The sequence below is a fragment of the Hemitrygon akajei genome, chromosome 19 (assembly GCF_048418815.1).
Source record: "Hemitrygon akajei chromosome 19, sHemAka1.3, whole genome shotgun sequence".
In the NCBI taxonomy this organism is placed as follows: Eukaryota; Metazoa; Chordata; class Chondrichthyes; order Myliobatiformes; family Dasyatidae; genus Hemitrygon; species Hemitrygon akajei.
Genome location: NC_133142.1, coordinates 66,843,166 through 66,862,960, shown reverse-complemented (window position 1 = coordinate 66,862,960; position 19,795 = coordinate 66,843,166). Strand labels below are relative to the sequence as shown.

General features: G+C 45.2%; 1 protein-coding gene across 3 annotated transcripts in view; it reads right to left on the bottom strand.

Annotated features, from left to right (window-relative positions):
* Window positions 1–2,895, bottom strand: part of atrip (ATR interacting protein) — a 65,589-nt gene extending 62,694 nt beyond the window's left edge. For 2 of the 3 annotated variants that reach the window (XM_073072684.1, XM_073072685.1), the window contains exons 1-2: window positions 2,790–2,895; window positions 479–932 (exon numbers count right to left, since the gene is read on the bottom strand). In XM_073072684.1, coding sequence (XP_072928785.1) covers window positions 479–923 — 445 coding nt within the window. In that variant the 5' untranslated portion in view covers window positions 924–932; window positions 2,790–2,895. Of the gene's footprint in view, window positions 1–478; window positions 933–2,789 lie in introns of those variants that run through there. The other variant, XM_073072686.1, reaches the window with a different exon arrangement.
* Window positions 2,896–19,795: the final 16,900 nt, after the last annotated feature.

The window sequence follows — 19,795 nt, the reverse complement described above, 5'->3', positions numbered from 1 at the left end:
AGCTGCTCAGGATGCTCTCAATACAACCCCTGTAGAATGTGATGAGGATGGGGGGGTGGGAGATGGACTTTCCTCAGCCTTCGCAAACAGTAGAGACACTGCTGGGCTTTCTTTGCTAAGAAGCTGGTGTTGAGGGACCAGGTGAGATTCTCCATCAGCCATGATCAAATTGTGGAGCAGATTCAATAGGTTGAATGGCTTAAGTTCTGCTCCTATGCCTTATGGTTTTGTGGATTTAATTAGACGTGCAAATTACTCTCAGTGTATACAATCAGGGTGAAGTTGACAGATATGTGAAATAAGAGGGTGAATGGTCAGTCTGAGACTCAGTAGGCTCAATAGTCTTTCTATATGTTGTGATAAATATATGAGAAATCCTAGCAGTCAAAACACAGCATTAGAGGAAACACAAATGTTTAAGAATTCATCAGTTTTAAGTTCAAGATCACAAAAACCAGAATTAAATAAAATACATTACCATGAAATTCCTTTGCTGTATTTCCACAGTTCAATGCTCTTGAGGAAAATGTAGCAACTTTTGCATTTGTATCATTTTTTAGTACTGACATTTCCCTGTTTTGCTTATCAGTTGCTGGTGCTATCGTAGCATTGGATGCAGGCTTCATATCCTGAATTAAAACCTGTGAGGCTAGAGTATCCAATTCCTCCAAGTCATCAGCAGTGAAATCATCATTATCTCCAAAAGGATCCTCACTGGCTCTTGCATCTTTTGCTTGTTCTCCCTTGTGACGTTTGTTTGGTGGAAATCCTTTACTCTCATAATTTATATTCTTTTTCCCTTGGTTTGACAACCCTGAGAAGGCTGAAACTGGAACTTCCGAAGGCAAACTTTCCACACTATAAATAATAGAAGAGTTTCGTTTCTTTCCTGAATTCTTGAAAAGAGAATTTGTTGACATCATTCCAACATCCTGAAAGACAGAACATCTGACAAATGAAGCATAAATAGTGCTCTCAAATTCTTCAGCTATGTCTTCTTTTTAATCAATAGCAGATATCCTCACCCCACCCAACACAATACCAAGAAAAGCCATAATTCACAAGTGGGCATATTCCTGACAAATTATTGCTCCAGAAGAAGAATCAACAATAATTAATTACACAGGAAATTAAAGAAAGATTATTTTAAAAATTGGTCAAAGCCTAAACTGAACCTCTCTCTATAATCTACAACAAATATGTAAGCATTTGTCCTCTTCTGTCTTCCAAGCATCTAACAGTACAAACAACTTGCATTGTATGTGGGTCCTTTCATGTTGTAAGCTGTTTCACAAAATAACTCAAATAATATTTGGCAGTGAGCCGCTTACGGAGATGGGAGAACATAAACAGCTGAATCAAGGGCAGGTTTTCATGGCATCTTGAAGGAAAATTTGAAGGCTGGAAAAGCCTTTTGGAAGGCACAGATAACTACCATGAAATTATTCAAATTCAGGGGATATGTTACTTTTATAATGGAAGATGCACAGGGATCTCAAAAAGCTGGAGGAAGGTACAGAAATAGGAAGGCTCTGAACCTGTTGAACCTGAACTGCTTGCACTTTCAATTTCCTCGGCTTACACTAATGTGTCTTACATTTTACATCTACACCAGTCTAAAACTAATTCTGATTAAAGGTTATTGCCCGGAGAAGCTAACTTTGTCTCTTTATAGATGTTGACTAGCTGAGTGTTCAAACATTTTCTTCTCTTTAGTTCCAATATCAGTCTTTGAATTACCTACTTTGTTAGGATTTTATTGTACTTAGTGAAGAATGGTGAGAGTGACAACTCTCAAGTGAATCTGGCATCAACATGCATTTCAAAACCTAAGTTAATGGAAATCGAGACTAAAATATCTCCACAGGTTGAAATGCAATTGAGTGATAAGGTTCACGTGACTGTCGGGAAGGAGTTTGTATGTTCTCCCCGTGATTGTGTGGGTTTCCTCTGGGTACTCAGTTTCCTCCCATAGTCCAAAGACATACAGGTTGGTAGGTTAACTGCTCATTATAAAATTCTCTCATGATTAGGTTAGGGTTAAATCGGGGGTTGTTAGGTGGCACAGCTTGAGAGACCAGAGGGGCCCATTCTACATTGTCTCTCGATAAATAAAGAAAGCAATAAAGGTAGCCGTGGCTTTTGAAATCCAGTCAACTGCTGCAGGATAATTCCCTAAGACTATATATCCTTCAACAATTCATTTAATAGTGACAGTGAAAATATCATTAGAAGTGTCCTCTTCTGACTACAAGTTCAACTGCATTGCCGTCTCCCTTAGAAGAGCTCTTGCCACATGCTACAATACAGGCTACAATAGAACATTAAGTCGCCTATGTTTGACATTCAGACGTTTGGCTATCACATCTCTATTTTTTTTTGTAACTACGGCCGGCAAATAAAGATTCCCAAAGAACAACAACTTGATCAGCAAATGCGATACAAACTACTTTAGAATCTTACATGGGCGTGCTCATGCTTAGGGATGGCGATGTTCTGGAGTACGTTGACTTTGGAAAGGAGGTACTAGATGGCTGAGGGTGGACAAATTTCCACCGTCCACTGAGATATATGGCACCTTGCTATGGGATGTAAGGATACTAATTTTCCAAGGAGCCAAACCGCCGGAGCGTTTCCAGCATTTCCTATTGATATAAAGTTGGAAAACTGTCTGCCTGATTTCGTTACCTTTTAGTCTATATTTCAATGGCTCGGGGCAAGCTAACTCAGTCATATCTCCCATCGCTCCAAGAAATTAAAACCAGCAAGTTCCCAATTCCAATACTCACAAGCTCTTAAAATCCCAACGCCGCCAACCATGAGCAGTGTCGCTCCACTGTGGCCAATCACCGCTTCGCCTTTCCCCAACATTTTCCCTCTCACTTCCCTCCATCAAGCTTTTCGATTGGTGCTCTCTCTACCTACGGCATCCTTCAAGGTTCAAGTGGGGTCTCGAAAATACATTTTGATTTAACCGAGAACATTGTATTGGGCGCGTATTAAATAATAATTGCAACATTGTACATTTTTGGAAAACGGGTATATCTTCTGCAAGTTAATATAGTATTTTAGCTTGAAGACGGCAAATGTTATAATTATTCAGACCAAAGACCCCGCTTTCTGTTTTAATTTTATATTTCCCGTATCCGCAGCTTTATCATTTCCAGTATTTTAAGTTAATTTGAAGTCACCAGGCACTGTCGCGAAATCAGTTTTCTTATTGAACTGAACCAGTTAGGTGATGCCTGAATTTTCCAAAACGTTATTACTGTGTTCAGTTCTCTTTATAGTTGCACTTTTACCGGGCTCTGTAATCTGCTACAGCTCTGAGATATTTACTCTCACTGTCAAATGCTGGTACCTCGATTTGAAGAGTTAATCAATGCTTCTTGATACTCATGCTTTCTACCTTTTTCTCTCTCTCCTTTCCTCAAAAACTACGTCTCCAATCAAACTTTTGATAATTTACCCTATTATGTTTTGTGAGTCATTACTGGCGTTTCACAATATTTCTCTGAAAAGCAAGTTGTGCAGAAGATATGGAGAGTCTGTGGAGAGATATTGAAAGGGTAAGTGAGTGTGCAAGGGTCTGGCATATGGAGTACAATGTTGGTAAATGCGAGATCATCCACTTTGGAAGGAAAAATGAAAGAGCAGATTATTATTTAATTAATTAAATGATTGCAGCATGCTGCTGTGCAGAAGGATTTGAGAGTGCTTGTGCATGAATCACAAAAGATTGGTTTGCAAGTGCAGCAGGCTATCAAGAAGGCAAATGAAATGTTGGCCTTCTTTGCAAGAGGGATTGAACTTGAGCAGGGAGGTTATGCTGCAACTGTACAGGGAACTGTGTGCAGTTCTGGTATCCTTACTTGAAGAAGGATATACTGGCTTTGGAGGTGGTTCAGAGGAGGTTCACCAGGTTAATTCCAGAGATGAGAGAGTTAGACTAGGATGAGAAATTGAGTAACCTGAGACTGTACTCATGGGAAATTAGAAGAATGAGAGGAGATCTTATAGAAAAATATAAAATTATGAAAGGGATGGAGAAGATAGAGGCAGGAGTTGTTTCCACTGAGAGATGAGACTAGAATTAGTCAAGATTCAAGGGAGTAGCTTTAGGGCAGTGATGCACCATCAATAGCTCTAGGAGACTGGAAGTGAATGATAGGCTTTTATTAACAGCGAAAAGGGAGCACGACCATGTCGAAGACTGAGGGAGGAGCAGTGTCCCAATCACCTTTATACAGGGGTCTGTGGGAGGAGCCACAGGAGCAGTCAGTGGGGGGGCGTGTCCAGACAGGTATACATGGTTTACCACATTCACCCCCCCCCCCTTTGTTTTAAAAGAGAGTCCCCACGGGGCGAAGTTTCTTACAAGTATATTTACAGGTCAAGTATATCAGGCGGTCGAGTCTGTCGCTGCGATCTACGTAGCACCGGTGGTGATTGCACCGGTGACGGTGGTTGTGCTGGCTCCGGCCTGACTTGAGGTGCCAGCCCATTAGGCATCAGTAATCCCTCATGCGTGTGTGTGGCGCCCGGTATGGGAGCGTCATGAGGTGTCTGTGTAGGGCTTGGCGTGCGCGGTGTCTTATGGGTATATACATTGGTGGGTACGGGGTTCATAGTCACCGTGGAGTGTTCAGGGTAGGGGTCTGGTGCTCCTGTGGGCACCAGGTCGCGGATGGAGACCGTGTCCTCCCGCCCATCAGGTAAGACCATGTAGGCGTACTGGGGGTTCGCATGAAGTAGGTGAACCCTCTTGACCATCGGGGAATATTTATTGCTCCTCACATGTTTCCGGAGCAGCACTGGCCCTGGGGACATCAGCCAAGCCGGTAGGGTGGTCCCAGTAGCAGACTTCCTGGGAAAAGAAAAGAGTCGCTCATGAGGGGTGGTATTGGTGGACGTGCATAACAGGGAGCGGATGGAGTGGAGTGCCTCAGGGAGGATCTCCTGCCAGCGAGAGACCAGCAGTCCCTTTGACCTAAGGGCTAAGAGTGTGGCCTTCTCCCTCTCCACTTGTCCATTCCCCCTGGGATTATAGCTCGTGGTCCTACTAGTAGCAATACCCCTAGCCAGCAGGTACTGGCGCAGCTCGTCACTCATAAACGAGGACCCTCTGTCACTGCGGATATAGCAGGGATATCCGGACAGAGTGAAGAGCTGGCGCAGGGCCTTTATGACGGACGTGGCAGTGGTATCGGGGCAGGGGATGACAAAGGGGAACCGCGAGTACTCGTCGAATATGTTAAGAAAGTACACATTACGGTCGGTGGAGGGAAGGGGGCCCTTAAAGTCGACACTCAGTCGCTCAAAGGAGTGGGTAGCCTTGATAAGTTGTGCCTTTTCAGGATGGTAGAAGTGCGGTTTGCACTCAGTGCAGACTTGGCAGTCCCTGGTCATCGTCCTGATTTCCTCAAGGGAATAAGGCAGGTTCCGGGCTTTCACGAAATGGAAAAGCCGGGTGACCCCCGGGTGGCAAAGATCTGCATGGAGGGTGTATAGCCGGTTGAGCTGCGCGCTGGCACATGTTCCCCGGGATAGGGCATCAGGGGGCTCATTGAGCCTTCCAGGCCGGTACAGGATGTCATAGTTGTAGGTTCGATTCTCCACCTCAAAATTTTATCATTTTTGATTTTGCCCCGCTGTTGGTTGCTGAACATGAATGCAACTGAGCGTTGGTCGGTCAGCAAGGTGAACTTTTTGCCGGCGAGATAGTTCCTCCAGTGTCTAATAGCTTCCACTATGGCCTGGGCTTCTTTCTCCACCGCGGAGTGCCGAATTTCAGGGCCTTGAAGGGTACGAGAGAAGAATGCTACCGGCCTTCCTGCCTGGTTGAGGGTAGCAGCCAGCGCAAAGTCGGAGGCGTCACTCTCTACTTGGAAGGGAATGGTCTCGTCCACCGCATGCATCGTTGTTTTGGCAATGTCCCCTTTAATGCGGCTGAAGGCCGCACAGGCCTTGACTGAGAGGGGAAATGTGGTGGACTTGACCAGGGGGCGGGCCTTGTCTGCGTAGTGAGGGACCCATTGGGCGTAATAGGAAAAGAAGCCCAGGCACCATTTGAGGGCTCTGAGGGTGGTGGGAAGAGGGAGTTCCAACAGGGGGCGCATACGGTCGGGGTCAGGGCCAATGACCCCGTTCTCCATGACATACCCAAGGATAGCAAGTCGGGTGGTTCTGAACACCCACTTGTCCCTGTTATAGGTAAGGTTAAGAGCTTTGGCCGCTTGGAAAAATCATTGGAGGTTGGTGTCGTGATCCTGCCAGTCGTGACTACAAATGGTGATGTTATCCAGATATGGGAACGTGGCCTTCAGTTGGCACTGGTCCACCATCCGGTCCATTTCCCTCTGGAAGACAGAGACACCATTCGTGACACCAAAGGGGACGCGCAGGAAGTGATAGAGCCTGCCGCCCACCTCGAAGGCAGTGTAGGGGCAGTCCTCTGGGCGGATGGGGAGCTAATGGTAAGCGGTCGAGTACACCTTGTACTGAGCTATCTGATTGACCATATCTGCGATGCGGGGTAGGGGGTACGCGTCAAGCTGCGTGAACCTATTGATGGTCTGGCTATAGTCCACGACCATCCTATTTTTCTGCTCGGCCCGAACAACGACCACCTGGGCCCTCCAAGGACTTGTGCTTGGCTCAATGATCCCCTCCCTAAGCAGCCGCTGCACCTCCGACTGAATGAAGGCCCTGTCCCCCGCACTGTACCTCCTGCTTTTAGTTGCCACAGGTTTACAGTGGGGGGTCAGGTTGGCGAACAGTGGTGGGGGAGGGATCTTGAGGGTGGAGAGGCTGCAAGTGGTGTCAGTAGTGCGGCTGTTGGCATGGTGTTGGGTGGGATGTGCGGGTCGGTGTGTGTGTGTGGTCAGTAGTGGGGTATATGATAGGCTGGGTGAGTGGGCAGATACTTGGCAGATGACGTTTAATGTGAATAAGTGTGAGGTTATCCACTTTGGGAGTAAGAACAGGAAGGCAGATTATTATCTGAACAGTGTAGAGTTAGGTAAGGGAGAAATACAAAGATCTAGGGGTCCTTGTTCATCAGTCACTGAAGGTGAATGAGCAAGTGCAGCAGGCAGTGAAGAAGGCTAGTGGAATGTTGGCCTTTATTACAAAGGGAATTGAGTACAAGAGCAAGGAAATCCTCTTGCATTTGTACAGAGCCCTGGTGAGACCACACCTGGAGTATTGTGTACAGTTCTGGTCTCCAGGGTTAAGGAATGACATCCTGGCCTTAGAGGAAGTGCAGCGTAGATTCACGAGGTTAATTCCTGGGATGTCTGGACTGTCTTACGCAGAGAGGTTAGAGAGACTGGGCTTGTACACACTGGAATTAAGGAGATTGAGAGGGGATCTGATTGCAACATATAAGATTATTAAGGGATTGGACAAGATAGAGGCAGGAAATATGTTCCAGATACTGGGAGAGTCCAGTACCAGAGGGCATGGTTTGAGAATAAGGGGTAGGTCATTTAGGACAGAGTTAAGGAAGAACTTCTTCTCCCACAGAGTTGTGGGGGTCTGGAATGCACTGCCTCGGAAGGTAGTGGAGGCCAATTCTCTGGATGCTTTCAAGAAGGAGCTAGATAGGTATCTTATGGATAGGGGAATCAAGGGATATGGGGACAAGGCAGGAACCGGGTATTGATAGTAGTTGATCAGCCATGATCTCAAAATGGTGGTGCAGGCTCGAGGGGCCGAATGGTCTACTTCTGCACCTATTGTCTATTGTCTATAAAACTGGGGATTTGTGACAGTGATTGGTGGGAGGGGCCCATCATACTCCATTGTCACACTTTTCAGGTGGCTCTGGAAGTCGAGCCCCAATAGCACAGGGGCACACAGTTGAGGCATGACCAGTAAGATAAAGTCCCGATATTCTGTGCCCTGCACCACTAGTGTCGCTACACAACCCCCCTGGATGTCTGTTGTATGCTACCCAGAAGCCATGGCGACCCTCTAGCTTACCGGCCGTGTCACGAGTTCGCAGCGTTGCACTGTGTCCGGGTGAATAAAACTCTCTGTGCTGCCCGTGTCAAACAGGTAGCCAGTCCTGCACCCCTCCACCAGGATGTTCATCATTGACTTTGCACGGGTGTGGAGTGCTTTGGTCGAGGGTCACGGAGGCCAGAGTTGAATCACCGTCTTGGTCCGGCGTGGTGGGGTGCCCGGTAAGCACCCGTGGGTCATAGGCGGTGTGAGGTGGCGCCAACCAAGATGGCCGCCCCCATGCCTCGCACGCGGCGGGCAGGCAAGATAGCAACCCCCATGCCTCGCACACGGCGTTGTTCAACCCTGCTCGTGGTTTGGACTTACAGGCCTTGGCGAAGTGGCCCTTCTTTCCGCAGCTGGAGCAGATAGCTTCTCGGGCCGGGCAGCATTTTCGGGGGTGCTTTTCGAATCCGCAGAAGTAAGACTTCGCCGACTCGCGAGTGGTAGCAGCCGTGGTCGATTCGCGGTGGGTTGCGGGGTCTGCGGCACCCACGAGGCTGGCGGGAGATTGCGCGCCTGGAGAGCATCAGCGTTGTGCAGAGTGGCCTCCAGCGTGTCGGCCAGCTCAATCGCCGAATGTAAGGTAAGATCAGCATGTTCCAGCAGCCACTGGTGCACGTACACTGACCTGATCCCTGTGATGAAGGCGTCTCGTACCAGGAGCACCGCACGCTGTTCTGCAACACTCCGCATTTTCAGCCCGCCACAATCACAGGCCCACACAAGTGCCTATAGGGCCCAGACAAACTTAACGCTCGACTCTCCTGCCCGCTGCTGCCATGTCGCTAAGCGATGTCTTGCGTAGATGGTGTTCACCAGCCGCAGGTATTGTCTTTTGAGGGCGTCCATCGCGCCCTGGTAGCTCGGTTGGTCCCTGATCATGGAGTAGACCCGTGGACTGACCCTGGAGAGGAGAACTCTGCACATCGTGGCAGGCTCGGTCACTTGAATCTCCTGCAGGTACGATTCGAAGCATGCTAGCCAGAGTTCGAAAGCGTTGCTGGCTTGCTGGGATTGAGGGTCGAGATCCAATCTGTTGGGTTGTAAAATGCTCTCCATGTTTTAAAAACGCTGTTAATAAAATTGATGCACCATCAATAACTCTAGGAGACTGGAAGTGAATGATAGGCTTTTATTAACAGCGTAAAGGGAGCACGACCATGTCGGAGACTGAAGGGGGAGCAGTGCCCCAATCACCTTTATACAGTGGTCTGTGGGAGGAGCCACAGGAGCAGTCAGCAGAGGGGCGTGTCCAGACAGGTATACATAGTTTACCACAGGCAGAGATGAGGAGGAATTGCTTTTCCCAGAGAGTGGTGAACCTGTGGAATTCTCTGCCCAATGTAGCTGTGGAGGCTACCTCAGTAAATATACTTAAGACAAGGTTGGATAGATTTTTGCATAGTAAGGGGAATTAAGGGGAAAAGGCAGGTAGGTGGAGATGAGTCAGTGGCCAGATCAGCTACGATCTTATTGAATAGCAGAGCAGGCTCGACAGGACAGATGGCCGACTCCTATTTCTTATGTTCTTATGATAGTTCTGGAACATTCTTAGAAAGTTAAGAATGTTAAGACAATAAATATAGGGGCACTACGTTAGGGTAGCAGTTAGCGTAACACAATTACAGCTCCTCTTTTTAAAAAAAGACTGTCTCCTGTTGGCTTGTGGGTTTCCTCTGGGTTCTTTGGTTATTTGGTTATTGTAAATTGTCCTATGATTAGACTTGGGTTAAATCTGTGGTTGCTTGTCAAACAGAAGAGCCTACTCTGCACTGTATCAGTAAATAAATAAAAATAATCAATACTATAATGTATGGATCTATTAGCGCAATGATTCCCCTTAGCACTGATTATTGACTGACAACTTCCACATGCACAGTGATTCATTGCTCTCTCTGCAAAGGGAATATACCAGTTAACTTCTCCACCGGGTATGTGTCTTTATTTATTTGATACGTGGTTGTACAGGCACAACAAATTGCCGATGAGTACTAACCTGAATGTCAGGGTTTATCGCCAACTGCACAGACAGAATTCAGAGGGAGAGAGACAGCGAGAAGAAAGAGTGATCCAATACAGAAGAGGTGGTCATGGATGCTAGAAAAAGGTTTGTAAGTAACAGTACACAGTGAGAGATGCACAACTAGCAAAACAGAAGTAAAATTAATATCACAATGGCCTTAGTTGGGAAAGTTGATGAATTTCAGAATGCTAATGAGGGCTGGGAATCGTATATCGAAAGGGTTGAACCATTTTGTAACGCGAACAACGTGGATGAGGCAAAGAAAGTCTCCACGCTTCTTAGCTTAATGGGTGCTAGAATATACTGTCTCTTATGCAACTTAGTAACTACTCAAAGGCCAGCAAGCAAGACATTCAACGAAATTGTTGCAATTTTACAAAATCACTTGAGCCCAAAATCGCTAGTAATCGCTGAGAGATTTAGATTTCACAAAAGGAACCAGTCAAAGGATGAACGCATTTCTGACTGCATTGCAGAACTGTGCAAACTCTCCCATTACTGTAACTTTGGAGATGAACTTTCTGATGCATTAAGGGACAGGCTGGTATGTGGCATGCACAGTCAAAGCACTCTAAAGAGGCCTAACCTGAGCGTTGCATTATCATTAGAGGCAGCAAAGAATGCAGCAGAACTACAGAAAAAGAGTTTAGAATATGAAATGCACAAAATATCCCTGAATGGTGAAAAAATCCAAAAATATGGCAAATTCACCCATGATGCAAATGACTGTTGGTTCAAAGAAAAAGTTTTCAAAAAGTGTCACATTGAGAGACTGTGCAAGTCAGACAAAAAACACAACCAAAGATAAAAACCACACAGATGGAAAAGTTTCAAACGCAAAACCAAACAAATGCATAAAGTGACTAAATGTGAAACTGAATCAGACAACACAGAGTCTGACAAAGGTGAGCAGTCATGCCTAGAACTGCAAAGCATTTCTGAAGCAGATCACAAAATCACATGGATCTCAATAGATGGGTCTGGTGTAAAACTGAAAATGGAGCTGGACACAGGGTCAGCTTTGTCTGTAATTTCAAAGGGTAACCACAACAGACTGTTTTCTAACCTACCATTAGAAAAGACCTTGGCCATACGAAAGACCTACATAGGCAAAAAGTGTCTCCCAAAGGCAAACTGAAAGTGAGTGTGACATACAGCAGCCAAACACAGCAGTTAGAGGTTTATGTGATGAAAAGTGAAGGGTCAACGCTTTACAGATATAAATGGTTGAGAAAAATCCAACTAGACTGGCACACAATCAAAGCTCTCAATGTGTCATCAACAGACAACTGCAGCCCAAATGGTAGCACTAACCAGAGACTATCACAATGGTAATGAGAAGGTGTTTGAGAAGGGGATTGGTAAACTCAAAGGCATGAAGACCAGAATTGAACTGGATGAAGCAGCAACACCAAGATTCCATGAAGTGCATCCAGTGCCTTACACACTACATCCTAAAGTGGATGTTGAACTTCAGAGTTTGGAGGCATCTGTGATTCTCTCCAATGTTGAGTGGAGTGATTGGACCATGCCTGTTGCCCTGGTGATCAAGAAAGGGAAGGCCGGAGCTGTTTGCATATGCGGGAACTTCAAAGTGAGCATCAACCCTGTGCTGCTCACTGTGCAGTATCCCCTGCCACGAGTAGAAAACATTTTTGCATCTTTGGCAGGCAGGGAGAAGTTTTCAATGATTGACTGGTCACAAGCCTATCTTCAAATGGAGATCAAAGTGTCAAGCAGGAAGTTCCTCACAATCAACACTCCACAAGGTAGTGTTCCAGTATAACCATCTCACCTTTGGCGTTGCATCAGCCCCAGGAATTTGGCAAAGAGCAATGGACCAAGTACTCCAAGATATCCCAGGATACAGTGTTACCTTGATGACATCATCGTGACTGGCAAGAATGATGAAGAGCACCTCCAGAGCCTTGGTGTGGTGCTTACCAGGCTGAGTGAGTATAGTCTGCACGCAAAGAGAGAGAAATGTGAGTTTTTCAAGAATGAAATCTCATATTGTAGACATGTCATTGACAAGCGTGGCTTACGTAAGTCACAAGAGAAGATTGAAGCAATCCAGAAGATGTGTTTCAACTCAGGTCATACTTGGCCTGGGAAACTACTCCAGCGGTTTCTTCCAAACATTGCTACAGTGCTGCACCCATTGAATGCACTGTTACAGATAGGAGCAAAGTGGGAATGGTCAGAAAGATATGAAAGAGCATACAAGGAAACAGACTAGTAACATCTGATGAATTGCTCATCCATTATGACTCATCCCTGCCTATCAGACTGGCATGCAATGCATCCCCTTATGGCATTGGTGCCATTTTGTAACACACAATGAAAGATGAATCTGAAAGTCCAATTGCATTTGCTTCAAGATCACTGATGAGCACAGAACACAACTACACATAGATTGACTGAGAGGCCCTTAGTCAAGTATGGGAATTAAAGAATTTCCACCACTACCTCCACAGACAAAAGTTTATTCCAGTGACAGACCACCAGCACCTTGTGTGTGTTTTCAATTGTAGGAAGAGAATCCCAGTGTTGTCTGCTATCTGGTGGCAACACTGGGCACTTTTCCTAGGAACCCACTCTTATGACATAGAGTTCAAGGGTACCAAACAACACAGCAATGCTGATGGCTTGTCACATCTTCCACTGTTGACAACTGAAGAAGAACAGTCTTTATTCTGTGACCCAGCAGATGTGTTCCACATACATTGGTGGACCAGCTGACAGTAATACATTCTGAAATACAAGGAGAAACAAGGAATGACCCAGCATTGGCAAAAGTGGTGCAAGGATGGGGAGCTCATGGTAATCCTGTGTTTCCAGAGTTCTCAGTGAGATGAGAGCAACTCTTTGTACGTCGAAGAACCCTGATGTGTGGTTCTCTCTAAACTGCATACCAGAGTGTTAAAAACTCTGCGTGAAGGACTCCTGGGTACAATCAAGATGAAGAGTCTCACCCAGAGCTACATGTGGTGGCAGGGAATATATAGAAAGATTGAAGACTTGACCAAAAGCTGTTCAGGATGGCACAAAGATCAAAATGCACCCCCACAGGCACTGTTACACCCATGGAAGTGGCCATCTTCACCATGGCAAAGAGTGCATATTGACTTTGCTGGGCCATTCATGAACTCCATGTTTCTGATTGCTGTGGATGCTCCTTCAAAGTGGCCTGAAGTCTTACCAATGAAGTCAACGACATTAGAAAAGACTGTTTCCATGCTGAGAGCCATCTTCTTCAGAAATGGCTTACCAGAATAAATTGTGAATGACAATGGGCTCACAATTCAGAGGAGTTCAGACTACTCATGAAGAAAAATGGCATCAAGCATTTCATGTCACATCATCACCATCCAGCAATGAATAGGTTAGCTGAAAGGTTCATCCAACCTTCAAGAAGTCTATTAAAAGAATGGACTAGGGGGACATTTCTCTCCAGCATAAGGTGAACAATTTCCTTTTTGTGTCTTGGAACTCTATTCATGCAATGACAAATCAAACACCTGCAATGCTGTTCATGATCAGGAATCTGAGATCTCACATAGACCTGAAACCAAATCTTCAAAGGGAAATGCAGAATGAACAGTTCAGCCAGTTGCCAAGTAAATCAGCAAGGTGTTCAAGGCTGGACAGGAGGACCAAGTGCATGATTACTTAGCAGACAAGTGGATACCCAGTAGGATAACTACAAGAACTGTACCACTGATGTACCCCATGGATGTTGGAGATCATACATGGAGACGTCATGTGGACCAGATACTGAATGCTCAGCCGAACAACACACCTGAGCTGACAACATCCAAAAAGATGGACACATTATAGCCACCAGAATTACCATTGAACGATCCTGTCACTAACAGCAATGTGACAAAGATGGTTGTCTTTGACAAGACACGTGCTAAACCTGATGCCAGTACACAGGTCCAAAAACGCTATCCTGAAAGCAACAGAGTGCCACCCAGAAGACTGGATCTTTAGTATAGAGAGGTTAATTATGGACTGTTATTGTGAAAGCATGTTTATTTGAAAATGGTTTGTTAAAGGGAAATTGAATGTTTTGTTAATATACAGTTTTTGTTACATTAATCTAAAACTATTTCTTTTAGTCCAATTACTCCCCTTAGCACTAATTATTGACCGATAACTTACACATGCACATTGATTTGTTGCTCTCTCTGAAAAGTGGATATATAGTACAAGTTACTTCTCTGACTATGTGCCTTTATTTATTTGATATGTACAACAAATATCCTTTAATAAACTGGAGTTCTAGTACATGAAACTGGTTTTATTCTTCTCTGGACCAACTGGTATTTCAAGATAACGATTGTTATTGGAAAAGGCCTGATCACTAGAGTTACTGAAGTCAGTGTGGGAGCAGCAAAATATAAGTGGGAAATGTGCAGCTGGGATCTGTAGAATTCTGTTGTTAATGCAGCTCTTGACAATGTTTCATTAAAGTTCAAAGTAAATTTATTATCAAAGTACATACACATCACCATATACTACCCTGAGATTCATTTTCTTTTGGTATTCACAATAAATTCTAAGAAACACAACAGAATCAATGAAAAACTACACATAAATAAAGACAGAAAAACAACCAATGTATAAAAGACAACAAATACAAAAAGAAAAACACAATCATAATAATAATAAAAGAACAAATGATAAATAATACTGAGCCATGAGTTGTAGAATCATTAAAAGTGAGTCCGTAGGTTGTGGAATCAGTTCAATGTTGGGCTGGGTGAAGAGATACATTCTGTTCCAGGAGCCTGTAGGTTGAGGGGTAAGAACTGTTCCTGAATCTGGTGGTGTGGGACTTGAGGCTCCTGTACCTCCTTCCTGAAGTTACAGGTGAAGGAGAAGGGAGAATGGCCTGGATGGTGGGGGTCCTTGATGATGGATGTTTCTTTCCTGCTTCCTGTGCTGAAGGAAGGAGGGGGGCTTTACCCATGATGGACTGGGCTGTACCCACTACTTTTTGTTGGCTTTTCCATTCAGATGTATTTACCAGACTGTGATGCAGCCAGTTACTGTACCCTCCACTGTGTATCTATAGAGATTTGTCAGTTTTAGATGGCATACCAATGTCTTCATAAACTTCTAAGAAAGTAGAGATGCTGCCATGTTTTCTTTTAAATGGTAATTATGTGCTGGATCCAGGTTAGATTCTTTGAAGTGATAACACTGAGAAATTTAAAGTTGCTGGCGCTCTCCACCTCTGATCCCCTGATAAGGACTGACTCATGGACCTCCTGTAGTCAATAGTCAGCTCTTTAGTTTGTTGACATTGAGTAAGGTGGTGGGGTGGAGATACATCTCTACCAAAGGAGCTGTAAGGTGCTCCTTCCCTCCACTAGCCTGCAAGTTACCCTTGGGCAAGGTGTAGCACCTACTTGGTGCCGCCCCCCCCCCCCCCCACCGATCAAGGTCACATGAAGCCATGGGAACAGGTGGAGGATGGTCACATGAAGAGCTGGTGCATATCACAAGTGCTGATAATGCAACCACTGATGCCAGGCAGACAATCTCTGAAGAGTATTGCTAATGGCTGGGGTCACCCATCTTGTAAAGAAGGCGGCAAAGGCAAACCACTTCTGTGGAAAACTTTGTCAAGAATTTTCATGGTGAACATATGGAAAATCACGATGACCCTCATCATATGACACAGCACATAATGATGATGACATTGAGTGAGAAGTTATGGCACCATTTAGTTAGATTTTCAATCTCCCTCCTATGTGCTGATTCATCACCACCTTTGATTCAGCCAACGACAGTGGTGTGGTCAGCAAACTTAAATATGGCATTGGTACTGTTCTTAGCCTCACAGTCATTAAGTATAAGGCAAGCAGAGCAGGGGGCTAAGCCTTGTGGTGCACCCGTGCTGATGGTGATTGTGGAGGAGATGTTGATGCCAATCCATGGGGTCTGCAATTGAGGAAATTGGAGATCCAAAGCAGCGTGCACAAAACGCTGGAGGAACTCCACAAGTCAGGCAGCCTCCATGGAAATGAACAGACAGTCAACGTCCTGGGCCAAGATCCTTCTTCAGGACTGGAAAGGAAGTGGGAAGACACCAGAATAAAAAGGTGAGGGAGGGGAAAGAAAACTAGCTAGAAGATGATAGGTGAGGCCAGGAGGGGGGGGGGGAGGTTGTAGGAAAGGTAAAGGGCTAGAGAGAAAGGAATCTGATAGTAGAAGAGAGTGGCCCACAGGAGAAAGGGAAGAAGGAACGGATCCAGGGAGTGATGAGAAGAGATAAGAGGCCAGGGTGGGAAATAGAATAGGGGATGGGTGGATTTCTTTTTTTTTACAGGAAGGAGAAATCGATATTCATGCCATGCCACCCATTATATCTGTACCTCTCCTCCTCTCTGAATATCACTGTACCAAATAGGGATGGTTGGGCAATTTTACCCTAAACATGTTATCATGTTATATATATAGTCACTCAGATGGATGTTTAGGATCCTTGGTCAGTAGTCTGAAAAGCAATATAGTATACCCTAGTCACAAACAAGAGAAAATCTGCAGATGCTGGAAATCCGAGCAACACACACAAAATGCTGGAGGAACTCAGTAGACCAGGCAGCATCTATAGAAAAGCCTGAAACATCGACTGTACTCATTTCCATAGATGTTGCCTGGCCTGTTAAGTTCCTCCAGCATTTATAACCTGGTATTTATCTAGCTATTACACAGAACTTACACTAATTTCTGAAAATTACTAGGTCTTCATCCAAAACTCAGTAAATGATAGATGTGTCCTCAACATCAGCCAGCAGTGCCCTCTTGTAATCATATCACAAACCACATTCATCTTTTGGAAGTTCAAGAGTTAAGCATAAGGTTATATAATCTTAAATGTATTTTGTTGTTCTTTCATGAGATATGGCCATTGCTGGTAAGGCCAACGACACTGTATATTCCTAATAAACTGCATCTTGCATTCATGGCAAAAGGTACTGTTGTGTTTTGTGCACTTTAGGTAGTCCTGTGTAGGTCTGTAGTCTAGTTTTTGTGTTGTTTTATGTAGTCTAGTGTAGCCTTGAGTTGTCTCACATAGTCTAGTCTAGGTTTGTGTTCTTTCATGTAGCACCAGGGTCCTGGAGGAACATTGTTTTGTTTTTACTGTGTACTGTACCAGCAGTTTATGGTCGAAATAACAATAAAAAGCAACTTGACTTGACTTGATGTCCTGTTCTGCCATACAGGGAAGCATCCCCTGCAAGCTCCCTTGATCATCACACAACAGCTTACCATCCATGGGTCTATAAACTGATGTAGGTTTTCACTAATAAAACAAAGTGAGGCATCTTATGTTTGATAAAGCCCATAACACTTGCATTGAATTCCAAAATCTCAACACAAAAGTGCGCTAAAAATCTTTACGTAACAACATCATCACATCAGATCAGCCTCTTAAAGCGAAAGCCCAACTCAATGGTTGTAAATTATGTACATTTCTCCCAGTTACTTTACCCTGCACAGGCCACCCAGAATTCACTAAAACCAGCATTGTGAGCCTGTCTGCAGCTCAGTCGAGCTGCTCGGCTCGAGTCCTGTGTTCAATTAGTGGAGGAATTGCAGGTGCCACTGGCTCGTTCATAGGTGCATTGACACACTCATGGTCATGTTGTGATGCCAGGGGCACGGCAGTAGAATACTCCTAATCTTGGTGGGCTGGTTTAAGACAATCTACCAAAGTACATACAGGTTTACCCTTCTGATCCGTGATAAAATTCTTTTCTCCCCGTTCCAAAACACGGATCAGGCCATCCTTGCCTTGACGTCGCACGTTATGAAGACCATGGAGCGGCTGATAATACAGAATCTGAGGCCACAAACCAGGCACGCCCAGGATCCTCTTCAGTTTGCATATAAGGAGAAGGTGGGAGTGGAGGATGCTATCACGTATTTGCTGCACAAATCACTCTCTCACCTAGAGGGGGTCAGTTGTGCTGTGAGGATTACAGTCCTTGACTTCTCTAGTGCCTTTAACACCATCCAGCCCAAGATCTTAAGGCACAAACTAAAGGAGATGGGAGTAGACTCTCACATGGTGGATTGGATAGTGGACTACTTGACAGATAGACCTCAGTATGTGCGGTTGGGAGACTGTAGGTCTGACACGGTGGTCAGCAGCACAGGAGCGCCGCAGGGAACCGTACTCTCTCCGGTCCTGTTCACCCTGTACACATCAGACTTCCAATATAACTCGGAGTCCTGCCATGTGCAGAAGTTCGCTGATGACACGGCCATAGTGGGGTGTGTCAGGAATGGACAGGAGGAGGAGTATAGGAAACTGATACAGGACTTTGTGATATGGTGCAACTCAAACTACCTGCGTCTCAATATCACCAAGACCAAGGAGATGGTGGTGGACTTTAGGAGATCTAGGCCTCATATGGAGCCAGTGATCATTAATGGAGAATGTGTGGAGCAGGTTAAGACCTACAAGTATCTGGGAGTACAGTTAGACGAGAAGCTAGACTGGACTGCCAACACAGATGCCTTGTGCAGGAAGGCACAGAGTCGACTGTACTTCCTAAGAAGGTTGGCGTCATTCAATGTCTGTAGTGAGATGCTGAAGATGTTCTATAGGTCAGTTGTGGAGAGCGCCCTCTTCTTTGTGGTGGCGTGTTGGGGAGGAAGCATTAAGAAGAGGGACGCCTCACGTCTTAATAAGCTGGTAAGGAAGGCGGGCTCTGTCGTGGGCAAAGTACTGGAGAGTTTAACATTGGTAGCTGAGCGAAGGGCGCTGAGTAGGCTACGGTCAATTATGGATAACTCTGAACATCCTCTACATAGCACCATCCAGAGACAGAGAAGCAGTTTCAGCGACAGGTTACTATCGATACAATGCTCCTCAGACAGGATGAAGAGGTCAATACTCCCCAATGCCATTAGGCTTTACAATTCTACCGCCAGGACTTAAGAACTTTTTAAAAGCTATTATTAATGCTTTTTGAGATAGTGATTTAGATGCATATCATATTTTTTACTGAGTTAAGTATTGTATGTAATTAGTTTTGCTACAACAAGTGTATGGGACATTGGAAAAAAAGTTGAATTTCCCCATGGGGATGAATAAAGTATCTATCTATCTATCTATCTATCATAAGGGGGCCTAAAGGTATGTTGGTGTGTGGGCAAAAATAAACGAGGCAGAATGGAGGTCCACAGGAACCCAAGAGTTCTGTATGCCATAATGGGAGGTAGAAATAGGTGAAAGGGAATTGAGTTTACTGAGAAGAGTGGAATGCTGTTGAGAGGCTGACCATGTTGTCATGGCGATAGGAATGAAATCATCTACTGGCTCTGCCATGGATGACTGCAGGGCCTCTTTTGGAGCAGCTCTGAGCCCCAGCAGGACCCATGGGAGACGATCATGCCAACACTCATCAGTCAAGAAAGCCCACAGAGCAGCCTGTAAGGTGTGGTGAAACTGCTCACATAGGCATTTGGATTGTGGGTGAAACACTGTGTTGTGATGTAGCCTAATGCTAAGGTTCTAGGCCATTGGAGCCCAGAGATCTGAAATGAATTGGGGACTGTGGTCAGAGGAAATATCAGATGGGGTGTCAAACTGAGCAGTCCAGGTGCTCGAGCCATGTCTGTGGCTGTCATCGATGTGAGAGGGACAAACTCTGTCCACCTGGTGTTGTGGTCCACATGGTCAAGTTGTTGCTCAGGGAACTCAAAAGGTGCCAATGGCGCCTGAACATGACGATT